The sequence below is a fragment of the Oncorhynchus mykiss genome, chromosome 3, assembly GCF_013265735.2.
Source record: "Oncorhynchus mykiss isolate Arlee chromosome 3, USDA_OmykA_1.1, whole genome shotgun sequence".
NCBI classification, from domain to species: domain Eukaryota; kingdom Metazoa; phylum Chordata; class Actinopteri; order Salmoniformes; family Salmonidae; genus Oncorhynchus; species Oncorhynchus mykiss.
In genome coordinates, this window is record NC_048567.1 from 16,184,975 (window position 1) to 16,210,586 (window position 25,612).

The 25,612-nt window shown below is 43.8% G+C and overlaps 1 protein-coding gene across 2 annotated transcripts in view; it reads right to left on the reverse strand.

Moving 5' to 3' along the window:
* Positions 1-2,406: 2,406 nt before the first annotated feature.
* Positions 2,407-25,612, reverse strand: part of LOC110512031 (glutamate receptor ionotropic, kainate 2) — a 234,597-nt gene continuing 211,391 nt past the window's right edge. Inside the window, exons 16-17 of one of the 2 annotated variants that reach the window (XM_036970551.1) lie at positions 12,384-12,637; positions 2,407-4,798 (exon numbers count right to left, since the gene is read on the reverse strand). In XM_036970551.1, coding sequence (XP_036826446.1) covers positions 4,634-4,798; positions 12,384-12,637 — 419 coding nt within the window. In that variant the 3' untranslated portion in view covers positions 2,407-4,633. Of the gene's footprint in view, positions 4,799-10,926; positions 11,865-12,383; positions 12,638-25,612 lie in introns of those variants that run through there. The other variant, XM_036970556.1, reaches the window with a different exon arrangement.

A 25,612-nucleotide genomic window follows, 5' to 3' on the forward strand; every position in this document is an offset into this window, starting at 1 on the left:
AGGAAGTTTCCTCTCCTCTTGCCATCAAGGACAGCATCTCCCCATCCACAACAATCCCCATCTAATAAAGCCTGTGAGTCACTGGGGCCCGTTTATCATTGTATATGCACATACATTTGAGCATTAAGTGTGCATGTGATTACCCTCACAGACAGTCTTGCATTTATATATTTTGTCTCGTTTCAATGGCTTGGGAATAATTGTAGAATTGCTCTATTCATCTCTGCTAACCCAGAAGTAAAATCTTGCGTAAGTGATTAACGTCTGTGTTCACGTGTCAAAAATGGAGAGTCCCCCCCCCCTTCCGATCCGTGAGCGCAAACGCACAAAGCACAGCCGGTGAAGCAGTTTAATCACTCTCCTTCTCCCAAACCTGATATGTCCAACTAACCAGTGATGAAAACCCCAAAACCAGAAGTAATGCTGCTCGGAATTCACGCATCTCATTCAGTTCTGGCAGATTCTCTCGGTCTACACGCAGTCTGCCCAAGGGACATTACTGCTCTATAGGCTTACATATTGAATAACCCTGTGTTGTATAGTTGTTGTATAGTATAATAATTTATTTTGCCAATTTTCCTAACTGCATTAATGGGTATGCATGGCAGATCTGCTGTACATTTTGTGTCTTTCAAATAGGAATCCTTTCACTTGTACCAGGCTGTTAAAGATGAATAACATTTACATTTTTTCAAATAAACAGAATAGATAGATTGCCCTTTGCTTTTTCATTCATGTCAGTATTTCCACAGCTGCTCTCCAGATGGAGGGATATGGAGTACAACATGCAGAGTGAGAGCGCACAGTCAACATTATATGGTAAAAAAACATTTTCAAAAGTACTGAAGGAGTCTTGAACAATTATCTTTCTGTTCAAATGTTGTGATTTATTTTATTTTTGGCTAAATATCGACTTGCTTTTTTCTCCATTCGATTTTTATGTTTATATATATATATATATATATATATATATATCCACTGTTGCTATATATATATATATATATATATATATATATATATATATATATATATATATATATATATATATATATATATATATCCCATATTCCATCAGTCTCCTATTGTGTTTTCTGTTCACATTGCTACTTGTTCTGTTTAGAGTCTGATCCAAGCTGTAACAACGTAATGGTGTCAAAACATTTTGCTTTCGAGTCAAATGAACGACACCACAAAGATGTGAAGATTTTTTTAAAATTTTCTTTAAACTTGTGCATCAACTTCAAACAGTAAACTGTGTGCACTCCGTTTAGTTTTCATAACATGTTCAAAATTAGTTACAATGGCAAGAAAAAGTATGTGAACCCATTGGAATTACCTGGATTTCTGCATAAATTGGTCATCAAATTTGCTCTCATCTTCATCTAAGTCACAACAACAGACAAACACAGTGCGATTAAACTAATAACACACAAATTATTGTATTTTTCTTGTCTATATTGAATATATCATTTAAACATTTACAGTGTAGGTTGGAAAAAGTATGTGAACCCCTAGGCTAATGACTTCTCCAAAAGCTAATTGGAGCCAGGAGTCAGCTAACCTGGAGTCCAATCAATGAGACGAGATTGAAGATGTTGGTTACAGCTGCCTTGCCCTATAAAAACACTCACCAAATTTGAGTTTGCTATTCACAAGAAGCATTGGCTGATGTGAACCATGTCTCGAACAAATGAGATCTCAGAAGACCTAAGATTAAGAATTGTTGACTAGCATAAAGTTGGAAAGGGTTACAAAATTATCTCTAAAAGCCTTGGTGTTCATCAGTCCATGGTAAGACAAATTGTCTATAAATGGAGAAAGTTCAACACTGTTGCAACTCTCCCTAGGAGTGGCCATCCTGCAAAGATGACTGCAAGAGCACAGTGCAGAATGCTCAATGAGGTTAAGAAGAATCTTAAAAGTGTCAGCTAAAAACGTACAGAAATCTCTGGAACATGCTAACATGTCTGTTGATGAGTCTACGATACGTAAAACACTGAACAAGAATGGTGTTCATGGGAGGACACTACAGAAGAAGTCACTGCTGTCCCCCCAAAAAAGAAAAAAAAAGAATTCCCAAGTTTATCAGGACATTTTGCAGAATAATGTAAGGCTATCTGTCAATTGAAGCTCAACAGAAGTCGGGTGACGCAACAGGACAACGACCCAAAACACAACAATACAATGGCTTCAATAGAAGAAAATACACCTTCTGACCTCAACCTGATTTGAGATGCTGTGGCATGACCTCTAGAGAGTAGTTCACACCAGACATCCCAATAATATTTATTTATTACTTGTTTAAGAGGAATGGTCCAAAATTCCTCCTGACCGTTATGCAGGTCTGATTGGTAACATTTGGTTGAGGTTATTGCTTCCAAAGGAGGGTCAACCAGTTATTAAATCCAAGGATTCACATACTTTTTCAACCCTGCACTGTGAATGTTTACACAGTGTGTTCAATAAAGACATGAAAATGTATAATTGTTTGTATAATTGTTTGTGTGTTATTAGTTTAAGCAGACTGTGCTTGTCTATTGTTCTGACCTAAATGAAGATAAGATCAAATTGTATGAACAATTTATGCAGAAATCCAGGTATTTCCAAAGGATTCACATACTTTTTCTTGCCACTGTCGGTGTTCTTTATTTTGTTAAATACATATTTTTCCGTTTTTATAACCATTTACACACAATTTCTCAGCACTGAAAACTAGCAGTCTATTGCAATTCAGGGGTGTAGAATGATAAGCATCATTGGCAGTCCTCTTCACTTCAGCTTCTTTGTGTGTATATATATGTATTCTTCTAATTATTGTTTAATCATTACTTTTCTTTCACCTGAAGTAAAAATATCTTTCTTTTAAATATGATTCCTTTACATGATAAAAATAGTTTTTCCAAAACATGTATTATGCCACTGAAGCTCAACCAGAATGCTCTGGAGACCCCATCGGTGTGAGGCCGGTCCATGGAGGGGTTGTTCTCGTGACCCCCTGGAGGGGATTGTGTTAGGCCTGACGGGGCTATCCTAGATGGGGCTGCTATCCCTTGGGATGCCCACACGGCCCACAGTGGAGAGAGAGGCTCGCTGTCTGCCGTGGTGACATCCGTGGTGCATTTTGTGTTGATAAAAATTATTACAAAATTTTTGATTTTCTTCGTACAAAAACACTTTTTTCATAGAAATTGCATTTGCACAAGTAAATGTGAGGATTTTGTTACTAAAATAAAAGCCACAAGAATACAAAAAGAAACTTGAGACTTGACATTGAACAAAAAAGGAAACCAAAACATGTGTACCCATCAAATCTGAAAATGAGGTGTGTACTGTATCCTTGCAGCTGCTGTGAAAATCCAGTCCATGAAAATATAAATAAAGAAATAAATACTTGAATAAATAAATTCCTCATGTTGTGTGATTGTTGTGAATGTTGTTTCAGATCCACTCCTGCTGTCCTGCTTTCCTTCAATTCAAACTACTAAGGTTTCCAAGGTTACTACTTTCATCATGTCCGCAACTCTCCATGTCACTTCCAGTTCCTATCACCTAATTCCTCTATTACATCACTGCCTCACACCCGCTAATCTGTCTCTCTTGTATTTATATATGTATATATTTTTTCATTCAAAAAATGTTTTCCATCCCCCATAATTTAACAAAATGTTAGTACTCTGAAATAAAGTAAATGAAATCCCCTATTGCCTAATGGATAATGTACTGTATTCTTTCCAACAGTGAATCACATGAATAAACGATGCCTCTGTACATGTTGGGAGCAGTCCTGTCCTGCTCACCAATGCGTTTTGGGCTTTGGGTTTCATTTGGAACTGGCTGTTTCTAGCCCATCTGGTCTCCTTCTTCTTCTATGGTTGAATAAAAACAAGATGCGTCCTTTACACACTCGCCAACTGATTTTCTCTCCATTTCTTCTGTTAGTGTCTGTGTATGTGTTTGCTCCATAACTATGACTGAGGGATGTACGCTCTCCTGATTCTACCTAACCAAGCTCTCTGCATGTGGTCTACTCAGTGAGAGAGAGAGAGAGTGGTTGGGTAGCAGATAGAGATCACATGTCCAAATTGAATCAATATTTAACGTACAACCAAACATGTACCATATGTATGATATTCTATACTTTCAATTTAACCTGCCCTCTCTCCTTTCCTCTGAATCCTGGGTTTATCTCTCTCTTTTTTTATACTAAATCATGGCACCACTTGGTCACTCCTTGCTCAGGTGCATTGCCAGGTAGATTAATGAGGTAACTCACATTGAATTGCTCCCAGGTTAGTTCAAGTTATTTCCACAGGAAACATTGTTGAATCTCTTTTCATTTCTTGCTTAGTGTTTCAAAACAACGATACCAGTCAGTCCAGTCAGTGATCAGAGCAGCTCAGTTCCTCTCTTCTCCACTTCTCTTCTCTTCTCTTCTCCTTTTCTTCTCATCTCATCTCCTCTCCCAATCTCCTCTCCCAATCTCTCTTAACCCCCCCCCCTCCAAATACACTCACATAAATCAACTATCACCCTTCCTCCCTCCCCCAGTGTCTCTTCACCCTACACTCCTCCCTGTGAGCAGAGAGAGAGAGATAGAAAGAGTTAGAGGGATAGAGAGAGAGGGAGTCCTGTTCTAGGCCATGGTCTCTTTGCCTGGCAGTCTGCGGTCGTTGAAGGTGTGCATGTTGATGACGTCCTCTGTCTTCACCATGACGGGTGGCTGAGGCTTGTGTTTGAGGCGCCGCTGGCACTTGAGGGACACCCGCAACTCGTCCACCATGGCACTGCAGAAGGACCTCTGTAGGGGAGAGTGAAAGAGAGATAGAGAGAGAGAGAGAGTCAGAAAGAGAGAGAGAGAAAACAGGGATTTCAGAGAGAGCCTCCTCTAGTTCCAAACAATTTGGCAGTAATAAGCTCAGCAGAGCAGAGCACTACAGAGCTGCTACTTCCCCAGGGCAGGCTCTCTACAGCCCCCTCTCTGAGAGCTGCCATGGTGACACAGAGCAAGCAGGGGAGAGAGGAGCTGGCTCAGGAAAGGGTGGGTGGGCTCGGGCTGGAGTTCTAGCTGGGGCTGGGGGAGTTGGATGGAGGTTGCATGTCCATAGTCTTTTAGTGTAGTAGGTGGATAAAGGGGCTAGAAGTGGGTAGGAATCAGGACAGGATTTGCACTGGAGGTTGGCAGGGATTCCTCTTGTATTGGGAGACAATAGATTTAGCAACTTCATGTTTTCAGAGCGATGAGAAACATTGACTTTATTTATGACTGTTATTGCAGTATTATAGGTATCTTACTACAGCTGTGCAGCTATTTGATCATGTACAGCAACACCTGATTATGGTAGCTTGCGTTAACAGCTTTAAATTATTAAAATGTGTTGCCATACTGCTAATTAAAACATGCCTTTAGCCCTGGCAACGATTCAGTTTCAAATCAAGCACGGGTGTGAAGTTTGGTTGGTGAGTGGAGGGGCTGGGATGAAGGAAGGGCTAGATGGTCTAGGGGGGGTAATGCTTCGGGAAGGGTGGATTGAAGAGGGTTAGAAGGAAAGCTGTGCACAGTGCCGAATTGCTGGAGTCCATCTGGAGTCGCACACATGGCGAGTGAACGCACGTACACACAGGCAAGCGTGCAAGCACACTCTCTCACACACACACACACACACACACACACACACACACACGCACACACACACACACACGCACACGCACACACACACACACACACACACAGTGAGCATTCTAGGCTAGCTAAAGTGATTTCTCCATGGCAGATTTCCCCCATCCTTCTCTGCCAGGCAGCCCAGCCGGGGCCCAGGCCCATACAGCAGCATGACTTATTGATGCATATTACATCTCGTCTGACTCAAATCCCATGTAGCTGCATGGCCAATTAAGCTGCTGCCTCTTCTTCCTTCTCCTCTTCTCAAAAGCTACTCTGGCATTTTCAAATGGTGCACTGAACAACGCAGAGTGACTCAACTAAATCTGAGACTGCTATTCCTGGAGGTACTATTGGGGAAACAGATTTCAAGGGACTAATATGTTTTTCGAGTCTAGGTTAAATCTTTCACATAAAAACACAACTTATATTTTGGAACAGCACTATGGTGATGTCTGGTACAGGTACGTATGCCAAATAATTCAGAACCTCAATTGAGTTGATAGAGAACCGAGGGATGTCTACCTTACTAGCTGGAATGTGAAAGGGCTCAACCACCTGTCAAGAGAAATAAGGCCTCTGCCCACCTCAAGCAATTGAAGGCTGGGTTGGTCTACCAGCAAGAACACAGGGATGAAGACAACAGTGAAGACTTCATGCTGCTAAGTCAGCCAGTGATTGATTGTCATTCAGTTACTCATGCCAATGCTTACCTAACAGGCTGACTTCTCCTTAGTGCCTTTTTTCCTCATCTATGACCAGTAGGGTTATGACATTGTTATGAGTTGTCCTAATGAACAGGTATCTCACATGAACATATTCTATAGTTATGGCTAGAGGACTCCCACCCATGCAAATGTTTTAATGCTTTCGCTTTCCAGCATACCAACAATCACATCAATTCACCAGTACTCAAAATTCTATGCATATTGAGTATATGGATTTGGGTGTACGAAGTTATGTACCTATCTGAGTGTACATGATATTACATGTTAGTATGTGCATGTGTGTATCATATTCATAAATCATATCTATATCATATATTGTTTGTCTTCTTCTCACAAAAAACATACAGTAAAAAGCTACAACTGGAGTTGCAGGAATTACTCCTAGAAGTCCTGCTGATTGACTACAAGCCTTTCAGAAAACATGCTTTTCATGGCTATTGATTTTCTCTGGGAAAAATAGATTGAATAGCATCTTCTACCTAGGACACTTCTCCCCTCATGAAGCTGTGGGCTTAGTGGCCATCTAGGACCAATATAAAAGTCCCAAAAGTAAAACCCCACCCATCTGGCTTTCCAGGCAGGCTAAGAAAATGCTCTCTGACTCAGGGGACACATCTCCATCATGGCCTCATGGCTGCTGGGCTCATAGTTGGATTGATGGTGGCTGTTTAGTGGTGGCCATTGAATTACAGAGTTTTAACGACCCCTTTTCTCCACCACCAGCAGCCCGATCCTGAGCTGAACAGGCTCAGGTCTCAGAGCACTTTGGGCTGGCTCAGAGGAAGACAGGAAGAAAACGTCCACTTAAGGAGGTGAGATGGAGAAATAATAAATCCAACACTTTTACTGCCTTAGCTTTTTTACTACCATTAATGGAAGAAGGCACTGGTGGGTATTTTGCAGGCTGCCCATGTACAGTACAGCCCAGTCAGTCTGTACCACCACGTACACGGATCTATAGACCCCAGACCTGCTCATCAGGTTGTGTATAACAGCTGAGATGAAAAGACACCATAGTAGCTCCCACTCCATCTCTCACTCCATGATAGCATGATGGAGAAATGGAGGGCAAGCAAGAGATGAATAGTAACTTTTTTTGTGTGTGTAGTCAATGGGTGTCTGTGTGTGCACATCTGTCTGAGCAGGTGTGTGTGTGCACATATAAGTGCATGAGTACATTCCTGCGTGTGTGTGTGTGTGTAAGAGTGCATGCGTATGTGCGTGTGCGCGTGCACGCAATCGGGGAGCTGGATGGTTCCTCACACACAGCTGGTGATCCCTGTCCCTGGAGAGCCAGGTTATTCTGCAGCACCCTCAGCAGCAGGCAGGAGGAGGAGGCGGAAGAGGAGAAATGGAAGGAAGATGAGGAGCTGAAGGAGGAGGAAGGGGAGGAGGAGGGAGAGGTGGAGGATAACGAGGTGGAAGAAAAGGAAAAGGGGGATAAGAAAGAGGAAGAGGTGGAGAAGGAAGAGGGGGAAGTGGGCAACCATGGGGATCATGGTATTTTTCTGAAAGCCAGCCATGTTGTGATAATGGGAATGTGTGGACTTATGAAAGTCCTCATTGGGCGAACCAGAATGAAAAGCCTACTAAAACTTCAAATATTTCTCAATCTTTTATTAAAGTTAATAACCAGTGGAAAATATTAGACTGAAAACCTAATTATTCTGTATCACAATCTGAGTTAAGTAAATTAAAATAATTTCAAATAAACATACAATTATTGTCATTACAACATATATTTTTGGATTTGGCAAATAATATTAACAAATGTTGACATTATAAGGTGTATGACTCATAACATTAAATAAATGACTTGCTATTTTTATTTTTCTCTTTATCCTTTCTAATGTTACACAGAATACAGTAGCAGTTGGACACACCTACTCATTCCCACAGTGTTCTTTATTTTGACTATGTTCTACACTGTAGAATAATAGTGAAGATATCCAAACTGTTAAATAACACGTATGGAATCATGTAGTAACCAAAAAAGTGTTAAACAAATCAAAATATATTTTATATTGAGATTCTTCAAAGTAACCACCCTTTGCCTTGATGACAGCTTTGCACACTCTAGACATTCTCCGGATTGACTGACCTTCATGTCTTAAAGTAATGATGGAAAGTAATTTCTCTTTGCTTATTTGAGCTTTTCTTGCCATAATATGGAATTGGTCTTTTACCAAATTGGGCTATTTTCTGTTCACCACCCCTACCTTGTCACAACACAATGGATTGGCTCAAATGCATTAGGAAGGAAATACATTTTAACAAGGCACACCTATTAATTGAAATGCATTCCAGGTGACTACATCATGAAGCTGGTTGAGAGAATGCCAAGTGTGTGCAAAGCCGTCATCAAGGCAAAGGGTGGCTACATTGAAGAATATAAAATATAAAACATATTTTGATATGTTTAACACTTTTTTGGTTAGTACATGATGTGTTATTTCATACTTTTGATGTCTTCACTACTATTCTACAATGTAGAAAATAGTAAAAATAAAGAAAACCCCTGGAATGAGTAGGTGTGTCCAAACTTTTGACTGGTACTGGAAGTAATTATAAAATGCAAATTTCAGGGTGTGCGCTATCAAGCATGATAAACTCAACAAAGAGATGCTTAGGAGAAAATTTTTCAAGTTGACACTTTCAGCATCGTGGTGAAAATACAACCCTGTCCTGTCAACACATTCAAGTAAAGGATCTTGTGCAATTAAATAAAATATCAGGTGTTTTCAAATGTGACTAATTATTGAATTGATATGGGAAAACTTGGTACACTTGGTACTCTGCATATCGTGTCAAGGTTTAACAGTTAAAACAGTAGCAATGGGCCACACATACTAAAATACACGTCGTGATTGTGTGACACTCAAACCTCTTGGAGAATGTCTATTTGCTTTGGATGAGTAAAACATGTATTGCTTCTCAGATAATCAGACACAAAAAAATTATTGATTGTGAGAATTTATGAAAAGCAATATACACCTTTGTCGGTAATCAATTGGATATTAAAATATTGAGGTACACAACTTACATAATTGTAGCATACAGGCACAGGTAGTGTGAAAATAAAATGCTAAATGGACTGACAAATGACAACTACTCAAGTCTTCTTGAAAACAGATATGTGAGTGAGGTCTATTCTCTGTCTGGATACATCTGCTATCTACGCTCTTCCACCTAGTTCTGAGCTGATAAGAGTGTGAAACGTATCTTCTTCAACTGCTGTGTCTGACACAAAGACATGCTGAAGAACACCAGGAAGAGATCATGATCAACATCAAATGATGTTGAGGTTTCTATTAAATCATCACTCTCCTTCTCTTTTCTCTGGCTCGGCTGACTATTACTCCCTACTCAACTCACTACCAACCTTCCTTATGGGTTATGATTAGCCATATCATTCTTTAGGATTCTTTAAATGACATCCTATTGATGGGGGACCTCCCCTCCTGTCTACCCTGGCTGGTCTGTGGGTGTAGCGCTGTGCTGTGTGTGTGTGTTGTCGTTGACAGAAGGACTCTGAACATCACTTCACGACTAGATGCTCTGAAACAGATATGGGGGCTTATGGCCGAGAAGCAGCAGCAGCATCACTGCATTGTGCGATCGATGGAAGGTGTAGAAGAAAGCTCTTAGTGCAGACCAGGCTCCTGTGGAGAGCTAAGTAGGGGTTGGCGTTTGAGATTTATGAGACTGTTGTTGGGTGAGAGAGCACTGTGTTAGACAGGAAAAGAAGGACAGGACCGGTCAGGACAGGACCGGTCAGGACAGGGCAGGAGGGACAGGGCAGGAGGGACAGGGCAGGGCAGGACCGGACAGGACAGGAAGGACAGGGCAGGAGGGACAGGACCAGTCAGAACAGGGCAGGAGGGACAGGACCGGTCAGGACAGGACCGGTCAGGACCGGACAGGACAGGACAGGTCAGGAAGGACAGGGCAGGGCAGGACAGGACAGGACAGACAGAGCAGGAAGGACAGAGCAGGACAGAGCAGGGCAGGAAGGACAGGACAGGACAGGACAGAGCAGGGCAGGAAGGACAGGACAGAGCAGGGCAGGAAGGACATGACAGAGCAGGGCAGGAAGGACAGGACAGAGCAGGGCAGGAAGGACAGGACAGAGCAGGGCAGGGCAGGAAGGACCGGACAGGACAGGAAGGACAGGCCAGAGCAGGAAGGACAGGACAGAGCAGGAAGGGCAGGACAGAGCAGGGCAGGAAGGACAGGACAGAGCAGGGCAGGAAGGACAGGACAGAGCAGGAAGGACAGGACAGAGCAGAGCAGGGCAGGAAGGACAGGGCAGAAAGGACAGGACAGGACAGAACAGGAAGGACAGGACAGAGCAGGGCAGGACAGATCAGGGCAGGACAGGACAGAACAGGACAGAGCAGGACAGAGCAGGACAGGAAGGACAGGACAGAGCAGGGCAGGAAGGACAGGACAGAGCAGGGCAGGGCAGGAAGGACAGGACAGAGCAGGGCAGGGAGGACAGAGCAGGAAGGACAGAGCAGGGCAGGAAGGACAGGACAGAGCAGGAAGGACAGAGCAGGACAGGGCAGGACAGGACAGAGCAGGAAGGACAGAGCAGGGCAGGAAGGACAGGACAGGAAAGGAAGGACAGAGCAGGGCAGGAAGGACAGGGCAGGGCAGGAAAATCAAGAGAGGAATCCCAGCAAGGACAGGACAGGAATCCCAGGAAGGACAGGACAAGGACAGGACAGGAAGGACAGGCAGGACAGGGACAGGACAGGAAGGACAGAGCAGGCCAGGAAGGACAGGACAGGAATCCCAGGAAGGACATGGGTTTAAGGGGAACATCAAAAGTTTTACATGCTGTTGATGATGAGTGATGTGTTGTTGTAGCATTACACTTTCAATATGAGATTATTCAGTATAGTACTTAGTATGTTATAATAGCTGCAAGCTTACAAAACCAAGCCTTCATAGAGTTTGCAATTATAGCTTGATTCAGTTTGGCTTGTCTGTCCAAAAGTTTGTATCTGATAATAATGATATATTTTGGGGGAGAGGATTGCTGTGGCTGTGTGTTGAGGGTGACATGAAGACGAGAGTGGCAAGGCGTATGACTGGTGACATTTACATGAACATTATGGATCATGCATTTGGGCCAACCTTCCAATCCCATCGTGTGAAACTGTGCACCAATAGTTTTAGGGACACCTTTCGAACACATACACTTAACCATGCACCAATGGCAACCTTTCATTGAAACGTTGTGACCATAACATCGCTGCCAGTTCTTCCGACAGGAAACTTCCCAATCGGGAACTATCTGAAGTTAAAAAAATACAATTTGTGCATTTTAAGGTAATTGTAGATGACTGGAGTCTCTGGAGTCTTTCTGGAGGTCATTTGAGCTGGTGGTTAAAGTCTACAGGTAGCTGCTTGGAGGGTCCGTGGTGACAGCAGAACTCCTCACGCTTCCTATCACCTTGGTGCCGTTGGGGCTAAGTGGATAAAGGCAAGAAAATGAACCCATACTTACTGTGTCTTAAAGAATCTGGTGCATTACTGTATCTACATAAACATCAGTGTTATAGGAGCTAACCTGAGTATCATGTAAAATTGTCCTTGTGATCTCAGTGTAACTGAAATGGCTACCGTCTGTCTGTCCTTTTGTACATCATGTACATTCAAATGAGTGTTAATACTGAACACGTGTAAATGTCCCCTCCACCCGTATCCAAACATCAAGTGCACTTTATTGAGTATGAGGTGAGGGATGGTTTAGTGCAAATACAACGAGACTAAATGTCTCTACTTTCATAATTTCGTGCTTTTTATGTCAGAATTTTTTTTTTGATAAAAATGTTATATTTTGTAAACCACAAAATAAATGTAAGCTAGGCAAAAACACAACGCTAATAGAAAAGTGGTCTCCTTGTCAAGAATCTCTGTATAATAAGATCCACACACAGGCACATTGTCATTGCAACCTGGCTATACGTGAAAGGATGTTCCTTTACCTTTTCCAGTTGTGCGTTTTGTTTGGATTTATAGATGAACTCTCCGACTGCCACGAACACCGACAGGACGAGTCCAGCCGCCAGGACGATAAAGATGCCCCCGATGTTCTGGACCCCCAGAGCGCTGGCCTCCTTATTCTTCTCATCCTCCGGACAACCGTTCCCCCTCCACCACTTCTCCTTCATCATGTGCAGCTTTCCTTCTTCCTGCAGCTGCAGGATCGCTATGGTGATCTTGTCCCTGTATGGAGAACCTGAGGGACCCAAAAAAATCAGGTGAGGTTGAGATGGATAATAATTAGGAGGAAAGCGTGTGTTTGTGTACGTGAGCATGTGTGTGTGTGTACAGTACGTGTGGGTGTGTGTGTACAGTACGTGTGCGTGTGTGTACAGTACGTGTGCGTGTGCGTACAGTACGTGTGGTTGTGTGTGCGTGTGTTTGTGTACAGTACATGTGCGTGTGCGTGGCACCAACATCCCAGCCACAGTGTCCTGGCTGGTGCTGAATGCACCATAGATTCTCCCATGCAGCTCCCACAGTGGTTTCACAAACAATATACAAATAAACCCGAAATACATTCCAGGGACCAGCAATTTACCTCCTTTTATCTGCTCCTTTTGTTCTCTCATTAAAACTGGTTGCCATGCTTAATTAGCGGTAATGTCTCTAGTGTGCATTGTTTTGTTTTGCTTAATAAATAAATGTGCTGCCGACATGTTGCTTTGAAGTGCTCCCTTCTGCCGCTCTCTGTGTGTGTGTGTGTGTGTGTGTGTGCACGTTCACGACATCTCCTCAGTGTCGGGAGTATTTCCCAGAACTCCCTGCAGCCTCCAGGCTTCCCCGCACCAGCCAGGTAAACAGGGCTGGCGTGTTCGTGTTCCCTGCTGGCCAGATCAAACCCCGTCACATGCAGAGGCTTCTGATTAGACCTGAAGGGTGAAACCAAGTGAAAACACTTGAAATCTCCCCGACCCCCTTTCATATTATCGACTGGAGAGCTCTCCCTGTGGCTAGGGGCCCATATAATCAGGATGTTAATGCTGCTTGAATTTTTAAAAACTCAATCACACTCCCTTATTATTATCTCATACACTTCAGAACTATAGCCAGCTTGATGTTGAGGAGAGTGGGAAACAGGTCTTCAGAACTATAGCCAGCTTCGTGTTGAGAGGAGAAAACCACTATTCAGAACTATAGCCAGCTTCGTGTTGAGGAGAGTGGAAAACAGGTCTTCAGAACTATAGCCAGCTTCGTGTTGAGAGGAGAAAACCACTATTCAGAACTATAGCCAGCTTGGTGTTGAGGAGAGTGGAAAACAGGTCTTCAGAACTATAGCCAGCTTGGTGTTGAGAGGAGAAAACCACTATTCAGAACTATAGCCAGCTTGGTGTTGAGGAGAGTGGAAAACAGGTCTTCAGAACTATAGCCAGCTTGGTGTTGAGGAGAGTGGAAAACAGGTCTTCAGAACTATAGCCAGCTTGGTGTTGAGGAGAGTGGAAAACAGGTCTTCAGAACTATAGCCAGCTTGGTGTTGAGGGGAGAAAACAGGTCTTCAGAACTATAGCCAGCTTGGTGTTGAGAGGAGGAAACAACACTTCAGAACTATAGCCAGCTTGGTGTTGAGGAGAGTGGAAAACAGGTCTTCAGAACTATAGCCAGCTTGGTGTTGAGGAGAGTGGAAAACGGGTCTTCAGAACTATAGCCAGCTTGGTGTTGAAAGGAGAAAACAACTCTTCAGAACTATAGCCAGCTTCGTGTTGAGGAGAGTGGGAAACAGGTCTTCAGAACTATAGCCAGCTTCGTGTTGAAAGGAGAAAACAACTCTTCAGAACTATAGCCAGCTTGGTGTTGAGAGGAGGGGAAAACAACACGTGGCGATTGCCTGATGAATATTAAGTATCAAAGCTGTTTGTTGAGAAGCAACCATGCAGGGAACAATACAATGCTACTTGTTAGTATGTATGAGGACCAATACTATAGTAGCAGGAGCTGGGCAGACAAAAAGGCACGCAGTGATTGACAATCTCCATAGTAACACTTCCTCACTGTGCTGTTGCTATGCCTGAAGAGCAGAGAACAGTGGTGTTGCGGTCACCAGGCCACCTTTGAATACTTTTAGATGTGTTATGTCCTTCATCGTCAGCTCAAGGCTTTGCGTGTGTCTCTCTCTCTCTTTTTTATCACATCAACAACAGATAGGCAGAGCCCAGCATACATGTTTGAAGACATGCATACCCATGGTGATAAATCATTTGAAACACACAGCACTAACTCTCATATAATTCATTGCCATCTAAATACATTTCTCTTCAGGTGTCACATTCATACAACAGCTACTGTAGCTAGTCCTGTGTGAGTCAGATCACTCACTAATGTAGCTAGCCCTGTTTGTATCAGATCACACACTACTGTAGCTAGCCCTGTGTGTGTAAGCCACTCACTACTGTAGCTAGCCCGGTGTGTGTCAGCTCACTCACTACTGTAGCTAGCCCTGTGTGTGTCTGATCGCTCACTCTCTACTGTAGCTAGCCCTGTGTGTGTCTGATCGCTCACTACTGTAGCTAGCCATGTGTGTGTCAGATCACTCACTACTGTAACTAATCCTGTGTGTGTCAGATCACTCACTACTGTTGCTTGTCCTGTATGTGTCAGATCACTCACTACTGTAGCTAGTCCTGTGTGTGTCAGATCACTCACTACTGTAGCGAGTCCTGTGTGTGTCAGATCACTCACTACTGTAGCTAGTCCTGTGTGTGTCAGATCACTCACTACTGTAGCTAGTCCTGTGTGTGTCAGATCACTCACTACTGTAGCTAGTCCTGTGTGTGTCAGATCACTCACTACTGTAGCTAGTCCTGTGTGTGTCAGATCACTCACTACTGTAGCTAGTCCTGTGTGTGTCAGATCACTTACTACCTGCAGCTCTAGGACTGAGGAAACTAAGGAAAAGGAAGCCCTGAAATACCAGCCAGAGCCAGGTCTATGGTAGCAAAACAAAATGAGAAACCCCAGAGAACCCAGAATGGGGAGAAATTAATATGAGGATTTTCAGATCCAGCAAAGCTCCAGCAGCAGCTAATGGGGATCCATAATAAATACAAAACAATACAATGATATAACATTGTGCTGGCTTAGTTTATGGCTGGTTTAATCATTCAATTATATCAATTGAACAGCACTGCTGCAGAGGCCAAACTAAATATTATGCAGGGCAGTGGAACATGGCATTTCAGTAGAATCTAGAATGTCATTGTCTGCACTTCATAATCCTCCATAACAACTAAATGGACAATGAAATCATGTGGTTGTGGTCCGACTGTCTTTAGATCATGATTTCTGATGCCCTCTCACAATGTGAAGGAGGATGAAAAGTGTAAGCTACCCAAACCACAACTTGTACTGTTGAAGTAGGAAGTTGTCATACACCTTAGCCAAATACATTTAAACTCAGTTTTTCACAATTCCCGACATTTAATCCCAGTACAAATGCCATGTTTTAGGTCAGTTAGGATCGCCACTTTATTTTAAGAATGTGAAATGTCAGAATAATAGTAGAGAGAATTAGTTATTTCAGCTTTTATTTATTTCGTCACATTCCCAGTGGGTCAGAAGTTTACATACACTCAATTAGTATTTGGTAGCATTGCCTTTAAATCGTTTAACTTGGGTCAAACGTATCGGGGTAGCCTTCCACAAGCTTCCCACAATAAGTTGGGTGAATTTTGGCCCATTCCTCCTGGCAGAGCTGGTGTAACTGAGTCAGGTTTGTTGGCCTCCTTGCTTACACACGCTTTTTCAGTTCTGCCTACAAACGTTCTATAGGATTAAGGTAAGGGCTTTGTGATGGCCACTCCAATACCTTGACTTTGTTGTCCTTAAGCCATTTTGCCACAACTTTGGAAGAATGCTTGGGGTCATTGTCCATTTGGAAGACCCATTTGCGACCAAGCTTTAACTTCCTGACTGATGTCTTGAGATATTGCTTCAATATATCCACATAATTTTCCTCCTCATGATGCCATCTATTTTGTGAAGTTCATCAGTCCCTCCTGCAGCAAAGCACCCCCACAACATGATGCTGCCACCCCTGTGCTTCACGGTTGGGATGGTGTTCTTCGGCTTGCAAGCCTCCCCCTTTTTCCTCCAAACATAACGATGGTCATTATGGCCAAACAGTTCTATTTTTGTTTCATCAGACCAGAGGACATTTCTCCACAAAGTACGATATTTGTCCCCATGTGCAGTTACAAACCTTAGTCTTGTTTTTTTATGGCTGTTTTGGAGCAGTGGCTTCTTCCTTGCTGAGCGGCCTTTCAGGTTATGTCGATATAGGACTCGTTTTACTGTGGCTATAGATACTTTTGTACCGGTTCCCTCCAGCATCTTCACAAGGTCCTTTGCTGTTGTTCTGGGATTGATTTGCACTTTTCACACCAAGTACGTTCATCTCTAGGAGACAGAACACATCTCCTTCCTGAGCGATATGATGGCTGTGTGGTCCCATATTTTTATTTATTTTTTATTTCATCTTTATTTAACCAGTTCGGCTAGTTGAGAACAAGTTCTCATTTACAACTGCGACCTTGCCAAGATAAAGCAAAGCAGTTCGACACATACAACAACACAACAACACAGAGTTACACATGGAATAAACAAACACACAGTCAATAATACAGTAGAAAAATATATATACAGTGTGTGCAAATGAGGTAAGATAAGGCAGGTAAGGCAATAATTAGGCCACGGTGGCGAAGTAATTACAATATAGCAATTAAACACTGGAATGGTAGGATGTGCAGAAGATGAATGTGCAAGTAGAGATACTGGGGTTCAAAGGAGCAAGATAAATAAATAAATATAGAATGGGGATGAGAAAGTTGGATGGGCTATCTACAGATGGGCTATGTACAGATGCAGTGATCTGTGAGCTGTTCTGACAGCTGGTGCTTAAAGCTAGTGAGAGAGATATACTGTATGTCTCCAGCTTCATTGATTTTTGCAGTTCGTTCCAGTCATTGGCAGCAGAGAACAGGAAGAAAAGGCGGCCAAAGGAGGAATTGGCTTTGGGGGTGACCAGTGAGATATACCTGCTGGAGCGCATGCACAAGTGGGTGCTGCTATGGTGACCAGTGAGCTGAGCTAAGGCGGGGCTTTACCTAGGAAAGACTTGTAGATGAGCTGGAGCCAGTGGGTTTGGCAACGAGTATGAAGCGAGGTTCAGCCAACGAGAGCATACAGGTCGCAGTGATGGGTAGCATTTGGGGCTTTGGTGACAAAACGGATGGCACTATGATAAACTGCATCGAATTTATTGAGTAGAGTGTTGGAGGCTATTTTGTAAATGACATTGCCAAAGTCGAGGATCGGATGGTCAGTTTTACGAGGGTATGTTTGGCAGCATGAATGAATGATGCTTTGTTGCGAAATAGGAAGCTAATTCTAGAATTAACTTTGGATTGGAGATGTTTGATGTGAGGCTGGAAGGAGAGTTTACAGTCTAACCAGACACCTAGGTATTTGTAGTTGTCCACATATTCTAAATCAGAACTGTCCAGAGTAGTGATGTTGGACGGGCAGGCAGGTGCAGGCAGCGATCGGTTGAAGAGCATGCATTTGGTTTTGCTTGTATTTAAGAACAGTTGGAGGCCATTGCCAGAGTTGTATGGCATTGAAGCTCGTCTGGAGGTTAGTTAACACAGTGTCCAAAGAAGGGCCAGAAGTACACAGAATGGTGTTGTCTGCGTAGAGGTGGATCAGAGACTCACCAGCAGCAAGAGCAACATCATTGATGTTTACAGAGAAGAGAGTCGCCACGAGAATTGAACCCTGTGGCACCCCGATAGAGACTGCCAGAGGTCCGGACAACAGGCCCTCCAATTTGACACACTGAATTCTATCAGAGAAGTAGTTGGTGAACCAGGCGAGGTAGTCATTTGAGAAACCATGGTGTTTATACTTGCGTACTATTGTTTGTACAGATGAACGTGGTACCTTCAGGTGTTTGGAAATTGCTCCCAAGGATGGATCAGACTTGTGGAGGTCTACAATTTTTTTCTGAGGTCTTGGCTGATTTCTTTTGATTTTCCCATGATGTCAAGCAAAGAGGCACTGAGTTTGAAGGTAGGCCTTGAAATACATCCACAGGTACACCTCCAATTGACTCAAATTATGTCAATTAGCCTATCAGAAGCTTCTAAAGCCATGACATAATTTTCTGGAATTTTCCAAGCTGTTTAAAGGCATAGTCAACTCAGTGTATGTAAACTTCTCACCCACTGGAATTGTGATTCAGTGAATTCTAAGTGAGATAATCTGTCTGTAAAAATTTGTTGGAAAAATTACTTGTGTCATGCACAAAGTAGATGTCCTAACCGACTTGCCAAAACTATAGTTTGTTAACAAGAAATTTGAATGACTCCAATCTAAGTGTATGTAAACTTCAAACTTCAACTGTACGTCATTTAATTAATTCCCAGTTTGATTTGAATTGCTGTTTACTCCAATGTGTGCAAAAGTATTGCAACTTCTCTTCAAAAAAATGTATAAAATAGTTATGGAAATGTGTTGGCAGTGGCCTGAGATCATTATAGAGTCCACAGCATTTTTGTATTGTGGTTAATACTGTATATACTGTGTGAATACACATCTTCCAATGACGAGACAGGTGAGGAAGCGGTTAGAAAATGGAAATGAAGTACTCTCTTTCTGTTGAGTCTTACTGGGTGAGAAATGGAGGAGAAAGTTTAGCACCGCTGTGTTTCTCAGTGATAAACAGAATATGTAAATGTGACGAGCTGAAAACAGGCCCTCTCAACATGGGGTAGCCATAAATGTTGAGCCATAATTCTCCAACAGAAGAAACATAGGAGAGGGAACTGACAGACCATCGTGAATCCAGGATAAGACACATAGCTGTAATCTGTCAGATCAAAACGAGTAATAGCACACCAATCTCTAATGCATTGTGTCTCCACAGAACAGCATGGAAAATGTTCCTGGCACGCTCAAGTACATGTCGTATTTTTAGCCTTGTTCTAAGATTTTGTTTTCCTTCTTTGTAATACAGCTCCAGATTTGTTTTGCATGTTAAGTCGATCAGGGGGAAATATAAAAGAGAGGAAATGGATGTGTGTAAATATTTAAAATTATTACTTTCAGGGCCTGCAATTACCTCTAAATGTCTGGAGAATACTGTTATTATCAAAACATTTCTGCAAACATATTCCACCCGGTGCTTGATTGTGCTCACATATACTTTCTGGTAAACTGTAGTTCACAGACTCTTCTAGACTGACTCATATTTTCTCCATTTGTCCTCATACCCCACCCCCCATCATCTCTTTGTTCCTCCCTCCTTTCCTCCCTCGCTGTCTCATACTCCTGTCTCTCTCTCTCTCTCTCTCTCTCTCTCTCCTGTCTCTCTCTCTTTTTAAAATTATTTTTTAATTTCACCTTTATTTAACCAGGTAGGCTAGTTGAGAACAAGTTCTCATTTACAACTGCGACCTGGCCAAGATAAAGCATAGCAGTGTGAACAGACAACAATACAGAGTTACACATGGAGTAAACAATAAACAAGTCAATAACACAGTAGAAAAAAATTGTCTATATACATTGTGTGCAAAAGGCATGAGGAGGTAAGCAATAAATAGACCATAGCAACAAATAATTACAATTTTTCAGATTAACACTGGAGTGATAAATGATCAGATGGTCATGTGCAGGTAGAAATACTGGTGTGCAAAAGAGCAGAAAAGTAAATAAATAAAAACAGTATGGGGATGAGGTAGGTAAATTGGGTGGGCTATTTACATATGGACTATGTACAGCTGCAGCAATCGGTTAGCTGCTCAGATAGCAGATGTTTAAAGTTGTTGAGGGAAAGTCACAGGCAGCAGAGAACTGGAAGGAAAGGAGGCCAAATGAGGTGTTGGCTTTAGGGATGATCAGTGAGATACACCTGCTGGAGCGCGTGCTACGGGTGGGTGTTGCCATCGTGACCATTGAACTGAGATAAGGCGGAGCTTTACCTAGCATGGACTTGTAGATGACCTGGAGCCAGTGGGTCTGGCGACGAATATGTAGCGAGGGCCAGCCGACTAGAGCATACAGGTCGCAGTGGTGGGTGGTATAAGGTGCTTTTGCAACAAAACGGATGGCACTGTGATAAACTGCATCTAGTTTGCTGAGTAGAGTATTGGAAGCTATTTTATAGATGACATCGCCGAAGTCGAGGATCGGTAGAATAGTCATGAGTGAAGGAGGATTTGTTGCGAAATAGAAAGCCGACTAGATTTGATTTTGGATTGGAGATGTTTGATATGAGTCTGTAAGGAGAGTTTACAGTCTAGCCAGACACCTAGGTACTTATAGATGTCCACATATTCTAGGTTGGAACCATCCAGGGTGGTGATGCTAGTCGGGCGTGCGGGTGCAGGCAGCGAACGGTTGAAAAGCATGCATTTGGTTTTACTAGTGTTTAAGAGCAGTTGGAGGCCACGGAATGATTGTTGTATGGCATTGAAGCTCGTTTGGAGGTTAGATAGCACAGTGTCCAAGGAAGGGCCAAAAGTATACAGAACGGTGTCGTCTGCGTAGAGGTGGATCAGGGAATCGCCCGCAGCAAGAGCAACATCATTGATATATACAGAGAAAAGAGTCGGCCCGAGAATTGAACCCTGTGGTACCCCCATAGAGACTGCCAGAGGACACTGAACTCTGTCTGCAAAGTAGTTGGTGAACCAGGCAAGGCAGTCATTAGAAAAACCGAGGCTACTGAGTCTGCCGATAAGAATATGGTGATTGACAGAGTCGAAAGCCTTGGCCAGGTCGATGAAGACGGCTGCACAGTACTGTCTTTTATCGATGGCGGTTATGATATCGTTTAGTACCTTGAGCGTGGCTGAGGTGCACCCGTGACCGGCTCGGAAACCGGATTGCACAGCGGAGAAGGTACGGTGGGATTCGAGATGGTCAGTGATCTGTTTGTTAACTTGGCTTTCAAAGACCTTAGATAGGAAGGGCAGGATGGATATAGGTCTGTAACAGTTTGGGTCCAGGGTGTCTCCCCCTTTGAAGAGGAGGATGACTGCGGCAGCTTTCCAATCCTTGGGGATATCAGACGATACGAAAGAGAGGTTGAACAGGCTGGTAATAGGGGTTGCGACAATGGCGGCGGATAGTTTCAGAAAGAGAGGGTCCAGAATGTCAAGCCCAGCTGATTTGTATGCGTCCAGGTTTTGCAGCTCTTTCAGAACATCTTCTATCTGGATTTCGGTAAAGGAGAAGCTGGGGAGGCTTGGGCGAGTAGCTGTGGGGGGTGGGGGGGGGGGAGCTGTTGGCCGAGGTTGGAGTAGCCAGGAGGAAGGCATTGCCAGCCGTTGAGAAATGCTTGTTTAAGTTTTCGATTATCATGGATTTATCGTGGTGACCGTGTTACCTAGCCTCAGTGCAGTGGGCAGCTGGGAGGAGGTGCTTTTGTTCTCCATGTACTTTACAGTGTCCCACAACATTTTGGAGTTAGAGCTACAGGATGCAAATTTCTGCTTGAAAAAGCTGGCCTTTGCTTTCCTGACTGACTGCGTGTATTGGTTCCTGACTTCCCTGAACAGTTGCATATCGCGGGGACTATTCGATGCTATTGCAGTCCGCCACAGGATGTTTTTGTGCTGGTCGAGGGCAGTCAGGTCTGGTGTGAACTAAGGGCCATATCTGTTCTTCGTTCTGCATTTTTTAAACGGAGCATGCTTATCTAAGATGGTGAGGAAGTTACTTTTAAAGAATGACTAGGCATCCTCAACTGACGGGATGAGGTCAATATCCTTCCAGGATACCCGGGCCAGGTCGATTAGAAAGGCCTGCTCGCAGAAATGTTTTAGGGAGCGTTTGACAGTGATGAGGGGTGGTCGTCTGACCGCGGACCCGTAGCGGATACAGGCAATGAGGCAGTGATCGCTGAGATCCTGATTGAAGACAGCGGAGGTGTATTTGGAGGAAAAGTTGGCCAGGATAATGTCTATGAGGGTGCCCATGTTTACGGATTTAGGGTTGTACCTGGTGGGTTCCTTGATGATTTGTGTGAGATTGAGGGCATATAGCTTAGATTGTAGTACTGCCGGGGTGTTAAGCATACCCCAGTTTAGGTCACCTAACAGAACAAACTCTGAAGCTAGATGGGGGGCGATCAATTCACAAATGGTGTCCAGGGCACAGCTGGGAGCAGGTGGCAACAGTGAGAGACTTATTTCTGGAGAGATTCATTTTTAAAATTAGAAGTTCGAACTGTTTGGGTATGGACCTGGAAAGTATGACATTACTTTGCAGGCTATCTCTGCGGTAGAATGCACCTCCTCCCCCTTTGGCAGTTCTATCTTGACGGAAAATGTTATAGTTGGGTATGGAAATCTCAGGATTTTTGGTGGCCTTCCTAAGCCAGGATTCAGACAGGGTTGGCAGAGGTTGCTAAAGCAGTGAGCAAAACAAACTTAGGGAGGAGGCTTCTGATGTTGACATGCTTGAAACCAAGGCTTTTTCGATCACAGAAGTCAACAAATGAGGGTGCCTGGGGACATGTAGGGCCTGGGTTTAACTCCACATCACCCGAAGAACAGAGGAGGAGAAGGATGAGGGTGCGGCTAAAGGCTATCAAAACTGGTCGCCTAGAGCGTTGGGGACAAGGAATAAAAGGAGCAGATTTCTGGGCATGGTAGAATATATTCAGGGCATAATGTGCAGACAGGGGTATGGTGGGGTGCGGGTACAGCGGAGGTAAGCCCAGGCACTGGTTGATGATAAGAGAGATTGTATCTCTGGACATGCTGGTTATAAGGTCACCGCATGTGTGGGAGGTGGGACAAAGGAGGTATCAGAGGTATGAAGAGTGGAACTAGGAGCTCCATTGTAAACTAAAACAATGATAACTAGCCTGAACAACAGTATACAAGGCATATTGACATTTGAGAGGCATAAAGTAATCGCAGGTGTTGATTGGGAGAGCTAGCTAAAACAACGGGTGAGACAACAACAGCTAATCAACTAACACAACAACAGCAGGAAAAATGGCGATGACTAGGCAGAGAGGGTCGGATTAACTACACACGGAGCCTGAGTTCGCGGATGGGGCCGACAGATAAAAAAATTAATAAACAGAATGGAGTACCGTTATTAATGGACAGTCCAGCAGGCATCAGCTATGTAGCCAAGTGATCATAGTGTCCAGGGGGCAGCAGTAGATGGAACAGGGAAGCCGCCACTACGCTAGCACGGCACAGCGTTTAAAGTTAGTAGCCCGGGGCTAGTAGGAGCGTCTGCTCCGACGGAGGCCGGTTGAAGGCACAGCGGATGGAGTATTCTCAGCAGACCAGTCGTGGTGGTGCGGCGGGGCGCCGTGTCGACAGAGAATCCAAGCCAGATGGCGAAAGAGGTATTGTAGAATTTAGTTTGCTAGCCGGGAGATGCACCTGGCTCACGGCTAACTGGTGCTAGCTTCGTGGCAGTGGCGTTAGCCACTATAGCCAATCGGTAGCAGCGGTGATCCGGTGACAAGGTCCAGAGCTTACAGCAAGGATCCAGTGGAGTATTGGGCTCAAGCCGTGTATGAGTGGGGTTCTGGTGAACAGCTGAGTAGGCCGGGAGGTGGGCCTCAGGGATAGCTTCGGTACTAGGTGCCACGGTGGGTGCAAGCTAGCTGTGAAGATCAGAAGTAGTGGTCCAGGGATTACGGCAGGAATCCAGCGTTGTTGTGGAGAGACAGTCCGATACTGGTGGACTGGCGAGTATTATCCAGGCTAAAAACAGGGCTGGTATCTGTGCAGAAGGTAAAAGCCGCTAGCAGTGGCTAACAATGACTAAATAGCTTGTAGCTACTTAGCTGGTTAGCTTCTGGTGGTTCTTGAATGTGTTCTAAAATAAAAAATAATAGCGATTCCGTATCACATTGGGTGAGGCAGGTTACCGGTATAATCGAATTAAAAATCGAAAAGAGATTGAAAATAAAATGTAAATATATACAAAAAATACGAAAAAGACAAAAGTACACGAGAGGACGAACATAAACACGTCTTCACTGCTACACCATCTTGGAACGAAAAGTGTCTCTCGCGTCTCTCGCGTCTCTCTCCTCTCTCTCCCTCTCGCGTCTCTCTCGTGCGTCTCTCTCTCTCTCCTCTCTCGCGTCTCTCTCTCTCTCCTCTCTCACGTCTCTCGCGTCTCTCTCTCCTCTCTCTCGCGCGTCTTTCTCTCCTCTCTCTCGCGCGTCTCTCTCTGCTCTTTCTCTCGCGTCTCTCTCTCCTCTTTCTCGCGCGTCTCTCACGTCTCTCTCTCTCGCGCGTCTCTCTCTCTCGCCTCTCTCTTGCGCCTCTCTCTCTCTCTCTCGCGCCCCTCTCTTCTAGCGCCCCTCTCTCTCTCTCTCTCTCTTGCCCCTCTCTCTCTCGCCCCTCTCAATTCAATTCAATTCAAGGGCTTTATTGGCATGGGAAACATGTGTTAACATTGCCAAAGCAAGTGAGGTAGATAATATATAAAGTGAATATATAAAGTGAAATAAACAATAAAAATTAACAGTAAACATTACACATACAGAAGTTTCAAAACAATAAAGACATTACAAATGTCATATTATATATATACAGTGTTTTAACAATGCTCTCTCTCTCTCTCTCTCTCTCTCTCTCTCTCTCTCTCTCTCTCTCTCTCTCTCTCTCTCTCTCTCTCTCTCTCTCTCTCTCTCTCTCTCTCTCTCTCTCTCTCTCTCTCTCTCTCTCTCTCTCTCTCTCTCTCTCTCTCTCTCTCTCTCTCTCTCTCTCTCTCTCTCTCTCTCTCTCTCTCTCTCTCTCTCTCTCTCTCTCTCTCTCTCTCTCTCTCTCTCTCTCTCTCTCTCTCTCTCTCTCTCTCTCTCTCTCTCTCTCTCTCTCTCTCTCTCTCTCTCTCTCTCTCTCTCTCTCTCTCTCTCTCTCTCTGATATACAGGACTAGGACAGCAAGGTTGCTGCCCAAACAGAAGGCAGGTCACGCCCTCAGAGATATTCCATTCAGGTCTTACAGAGATGTTCTCTGTCATTTATGATCCGGAGCTAAACGATCCATGGGGGAACCATCGTGACAACTTCCCCGCACTGCACGGCAGGAAACGCCAACCTGCTGACATGCAAAATATTCACTTCCCTAATACTGTAAGTGATTAAGAAGGCCTAATGAAACACAATGAAAATGATAGCAAAGAGAGAGAGCAA